We start from the raw sequence: 6,000 nt of genomic DNA, 5'->3' as shown, positions 1-6,000 counted from the left end.
ATTTTTATTTGACTGAATAATCCTTAAACCAGTTTACACTGTAGATCAGATAATCTGAAAAATAACTGGAGCTGCAATTTGAAAAGTTACTTGCAAAGAACTGAAGACTAATCCCCTTGTACAGTACATCACATTACTAAAATAATCTTAATTCTCAAATTATGAAGTATATAAATTGCACTTGTTATTACATGTTCAGTGTGACAGTGATAAGAAACGCTACTAACCTCTATGGTGATGAGTATTACTATCATCCACTCCAGGCGCAGAGCGTGCTTTTCATTCAGGTGATTTCGCATTAGATCTGTCAGCTCCATGCAGTGTTGAAGCTTTTCATTCATTACCTGCAAGCAATTACAAACATGTGGCAAATCTGGATTCCAGAAATGGAATGAGATCACTAAATATGGGAACACACTCCACAGAAGAGCTCGGTGAACAGAACTAGAAAGCTGTTAACACCACTGCAAAATAAAACACAAAGCTCTGTAAGGGAACATGCACAAGCAATAAAAGTTTCAATATAAATGAGCCTGTTATTTCAATAGGTTCACAAAAATAATACAAATCTAGATATGCATTTGCAGGTATTAAAGTGCTTCTGGGTGATATCTACTCATGAAAACAGGCACAAGCAAAAGATGATGCAGCTTTTTGGAATACCTCCAAAGTAAATACTTAAGGCTGCTTTACCACCAGAAGTGGTAGTTTTTGTGCTTCTTATTCTGGTTCAGCAGTAAGCATTATGTTGCCCTTCAAGAACTGAACTGAATGACCATGTCAGTAAGAAGAATGCTTCACATCTCATTATTATTTAACCTGTTTTCTTGCACACATTTCAGAAGAAGACTTTAATCTCTTCTTGTAACTCCTTAAATCCTAATTTAGTGGCTCAGGAAATACACAATCCATTCATGTGTGGCAAGTTAGCCTAAACTGGGTAAAGGTGCAAATGGGGTATGAACACATGGAAAAGGGGACAGCGTATAGCATCCTATTATTTATTCAGTTTCTCCAATTAATAGAGACATTCAGGGAGCAGTCTGTGGCCCTGCTGAGCCAAAGATGACTGATCTGAGCATGGAAGGTTCTCGTAACAGTAAGACACCTACCTTAACTCTGCGATTAATGTTGAGAAACTGGCACGTCTTGTCGTAAAGCTCTTCCAGTTTTTCTCTATCCCAGTAGAAGTCAGGTGTTATTAGCAGGTCTGAGCTCAGATTTATACGGTGTCTAAAAAGAATGGGTACTAGTGTGGTTCAGGCTTCCTTTTGGTGAATATAGGAGCAAATATTTACATAGCAGTCAAAAGAAACAGAAAAAATGTCCTGTAATTTTGAGTAAAATATGAAAAGAATCTTCTTTCAGAGTAAAAATACAATTGCAGTGATTGTTTAAAACTGGTCACATCTGAAACTTTTCTGGCAATACTGTACTGTGAAACAGTTTTGAACATAAATGACTTCTGCCTTATAGCAACATTGCATCCTCAACCTGTCACCTTCCTTAATTTTTGATACCTGCAAAGAAGTCCTTGACTATGCTAGTAGCTCACTGAAACAGTACATGAAATAAAAATAAAGAACTTCTAAATGTGACTGGTACTGCATGCTGGATGTGTGAGCACAGCACAGCCTTCAGAACCAGGCTACAGTCTCAGCATCATAAAGGCTAAGAGCTAAAATCTCCTGCCTTCAACCTACTGCTAAAATAAACCTTTGGATATTAGGAATATCACTGTTTATTACTGAAGAGTCCTTCAAGTAAGGATATAAACCTCAGTGTTTAAAACAGGAATTGCTTTTTAATTTAACTTTGAGGGTTTTTTCTTTTTTTTTTTTAAGAGTATGTAATGCTCTGTATTGTTAATGGCCAAATTTCACTCGAGGGAGGAAAAACCATTAAATCTGTACATTTTAGCAGTGGTTTCTGAGTAAGTCAAGGGAAGACCAGAATTCACAGATCTACCTACCTGTATTTCCCCCGGTATCCTTCACATGTTCTAGTATCTAGTAATTACCAGTTAAGAGACATGCATTGCTGGACCTAGGGAGGGAAAAGGGTCTGGAATTTGGTCATTTACGATATACTGCCTAATGCCTGTCTATAGTTGAAATGCTGTGATGTGAGTGGTGAGCCAGTTGGTCTTCTGATTAACATAAACAGCACAGTCTCCAGCCAAGAGAAGTTTGAAGGAATTCCCCCACCCGCTGCCCCATCCTGCTCTATTTAGTGTGTAGTCTGGTATCACGCACAACATAGATTTTAAGTTCCGTGTAATACGTCTTGGGTGTAACCAAAAAAGTTACCTTAGTGCAAAGAGTTCTCCAATTTTCTGCATCACATCTGCATGAGAGAGTTTTACCTTCCTTCGTGACTTTAGAATCTGCAAAGTAAGAAGTTCTTCACTGCTTGGTCAAGTAACATGTACTAGCAGTTAAGAAGCCCAGAATTTTACAGCCTGAAGTAGGAACATGGGTTAAAATCTGAATGCATACTGTCCTTATTAACATTTTAGTTTTGTTTTCTTAGTGCCTTGGTTATCTAGCTTTCTAAGAATATCACCATGCAACTGTTCATCCAGGTTTTTCAATAAATCACTAAGTATGTTATCAGTATCTATACCAAATCCTGAAGCATTTTCTATGAATGATTTCTGAACAAGATATCACTTGGTTTTCTTCCTACTATTGTTAAAGTCATGACAGTGTTCTTTTACTTGTCACTAGTTAACCTTTCTGTAGACATTTTCCTTACAACTATCAACATATTACCATTTATTTCCTTCATATAAAAATAATAAACCAAATATTTTCTCTTTTGAACCCTATGAACCTCATTTTTATATGTGACATCATATGGGCTTTGTACTTTTAAATTTCATGAAAAACTGTAGTTTCAGTAATTCACTTAAACTTTTAATTATATTCAAGTTAAAGCACCTTATTTTCAGCTTAAATTTCCACACACTGTTTGGCCAGGTTTTTTAAATGCTGTTACACGCCCTGTTTAAATGTCCTGTTACACGTACACATTCACCAGTGGCAGGTGACAGTGACACAACATGGGAAACATCATTACAATGCAGAACCTCACTCCCAACCCTTTAAATGATGATGTCTTGTCCCACCACTCTGCAGGTGTTCTGAGCTTCTCCACGTTGATGGCTTTACCGCCAAATGTGTAAAGCATTCAACTGCTTTTTCCATATCCTCAGCTGTATCTGGACTGATCTTTTACAAAGCACATGAGAAAAGGAGGGGAGAGTTACGAACAAGGCCTCACCTCAGGAATTGACTGGATAGATTCCACAAAGTTATCCAATAACGATTCCCAAATAGCCAGCTTTACTGCAACACAGAGGTGACAAAGCAGAAGACTGTGAGAGGTACATATGTTTTCAAGTAATCGTAACTTTAAATCTGCCAACAGGCTGCTTCAGGACACGTCGATGCTTACAAAATTATTTGCAGCAAGTTACCATTTGTATTACACAGTCAGTGTTCATATACCAATACATAAATCTGGGCTGGGCACTGACAGCTCTGCACGCAAAACCACCTTCATCTTGAGCACAGCTTTCTTCTCCAAATGATCCATTAAGATCTTGATGAATTTTGCTTCAGCTCTAAAGCTGTGTGTCTTGGTGTTCTCCTGCAGGTGAGAAGCCTTTGCAAACTACATTCCAAGGAAGCTGGAGATATAAGCAGTGCCTGGGTGAGGCTGACTTCATGTGTGACTCATTCAAGAGCCTCCACTGCATTTCTAGTGTCTCATTTCAGCTTTCATTTTCCATTTGTCCAGTATTGATCCAGTGTGCTCCTACCATGGAAAGTTAGCTTGTATAGACACACCACCTGTACTTGTTAAAGCTAAATTCAAACTTAAGCAATCCCCCATTTTCTTTTTAGTTGAGTGTACTGTTTACTGGAGATGTAACTTCTCTTCTATGGAAACCTGAGTTCAGCACAGGCAATGGCAACACAAATTCTACTATGCCTCAGTTTGAGCCTGGAAAGATGTTTCTACAAGATAATGATGTAACTCAGGCTTTGTTCTTTAATCCACAGATTCCCAGACAAGAATGAAGTAGCAACAGATTAAAAATTAACCCTATTTGATCAGAAAAAAAGAATTATGGAAGGTTTAATTGTCAAAATGAACTCTTTCGTGGTAGTAATTGATAGTATCATCTGTTTAGGACACTGACAGTAAATCCAGTGCTTAGCATTTGCACATTCATCTTTTGAATACAGAGGCCTACTCCAAGTCATTGACTTAAAAAACTTTTAATTTAGCCTCTGAAAAAAAAAGGCAGTAAGCATTTCAGCTATCACCTGTTATTTGACAGAGGTTGGTTTCTGCTGTGTTGTAAATTTGACTTGGGGCTATACTTGCATCCTTTATTTTTACTGAACATTTTTATTGAACTGTTTTTCTTTATGATGTGCATGTCTCACACTAACATAAACTGGTACCAATTATCTCCTGGGAATAAATCCCTTGTTTCCTTTTATGTGGCACTATTCTCCCATACAGTGGCTTTATGAATAGGAAAACTACAGAGAACAATAGGCGTTTTTTCTCAACAGCTCTTCCTTCGACAGTCAAAAACCATTTAGTTACACTGTACTCCTTGATCAAATGCTGTAGCACCTCAAAAACATGCCTTCTGTTTCTTGATGTCTCTCCTGTGTAAAGGGGCACTTCCCTAAATATTACTGGAATCCTATAATTTACCCTACAGGCAATAGGGGTAGACAGACCAGACTATCTTTGAAGGCCTTTCCAAGGACAGCCTTACTGCTGCTAGCTTCTACTCCCACTTCATCATTTAAGGTCTGAAGCAAAAGAGAGGTGTTACTTCCATAAGCAGCAGCACCACTGCTGAGTCTAACTTCTTTGCAGTGCCTCCCACTGTCTCCTACCATGGCTAATAAGCCTGGAAAATATTTTCTGTGACTCTGGTCCACACATCTGTTACTGGTACACCTCCCCAACTGGGAATCGCTGCTCCACATCACTTCTTTAGCTGGCATCTAGCTTTTTCTGTCAGAGGAAATGATGGCAGGATGAATTATGCAATATTACTGAGAGGTTTCTAATAATGGCCTCTATACTCATTGTTATTCAGGGATACTTCTAAAGGGTGGGGAACAGGATGCTCAGAATAATGTGTATCTTTTGCAAAGCATGTTTATTAATGTGCTTTGTTCATTTTTTAAATGAGTTATATTGAATAAGGCAATTCCAATTTTTAGAAAACATGTAAGTACATTAAAAACATCCTCTCACTGAAGAACAATCACTTTTTACACAGCTTGCCTAAACCAGGCACCAAGTCGTCTCCAACCTGTTGCTGTACAAAGACCTATAATGACATTTCACAAAATGTGTAGCATAGGCTGATAGTATGAACAATATTAACTTACCAGAAAGACAAAGTGCATTTGAAAAGGCAAATTTCTGCAGAACAACTTCATCACTATCCAGCTCAGAATTAAAAAGGATTTGTCCTTTATGGAGCTTTGACTGACCTCTGTTAAAACAAGATTGAACCATCTTCATTGACTAAGCCACCAGCAAAGGAACATTTAAAGAATAATCAAGAATGCAAGAGAGGTTTGGTTGTTTATTTATATAAAGCACACAGTATCTGTATGGCTATCATCCCCATCCTTGCGTTTCCCTCACATTCATTCTGACAATAACCAAAACAAATCACTGAAAATTAGTTCCTCAGTCTAAGACTAATATTATGACCAAATTTTCTAGGTCTAAATGAAAGCACAACAAGCTGTGATGGTAACTACAGCATTACTACAAACACACAGAAAATTCAGAGTAAGCAGGATGCTGGCCTCTCTCCTGCTCTCTAGCTCCTCTGTTACCTTTCTGTTTGTTTTCCTTTTCTGCTGTCACTCTTACCAACCTCACTCCATCCCCACTATGGTGTTACTTTCCCTGAAACCTCTACTGCATAAGGGGCAAGTGACAAAG

At 38.1% G+C, this 6,000-nt stretch overlaps 1 protein-coding gene across 1 annotated transcript in view; it reads right to left on the bottom strand.

Annotated features, from left to right (window-relative positions):
• Positions 1 to 6,000, bottom strand: part of RMND1 (required for meiotic nuclear division 1 homolog) — a 20,922-nt gene continuing 14,922 nt past the window's right edge. Inside the window, exons 7-11 of the mRNA XM_051801661.1 lie at positions 5,433 to 5,539; positions 3,286 to 3,350; positions 2,310 to 2,386; positions 1,113 to 1,233; positions 1 to 344 (exon numbers count right to left, since the gene is read on the bottom strand). Of these exons, the coding sequence (XP_051657621.1) occupies positions 129 to 344; positions 1,113 to 1,233; positions 2,310 to 2,386; positions 3,286 to 3,350; positions 5,433 to 5,539 (586 nt within the window). The 3' untranslated portion in view covers positions 1 to 128. The remainder of the gene's footprint in view (positions 345 to 1,112; positions 1,234 to 2,309; positions 2,387 to 3,285; positions 3,351 to 5,432; positions 5,540 to 6,000) is intronic.

The sequence above is a fragment of the Manacus candei genome, unplaced genomic scaffold, assembly GCF_025592945.1.
Source record: "Manacus candei isolate 608988 ecotype Guabito, Panama unplaced genomic scaffold, ASM2559294v1 h1tg000052l, whole genome shotgun sequence".
NCBI lineage: Eukaryota > Metazoa > Chordata > Aves > Passeriformes > Pipridae > Manacus > Manacus candei.
This window is presented reverse-complemented; position numbering and strand designations above follow the sequence as displayed.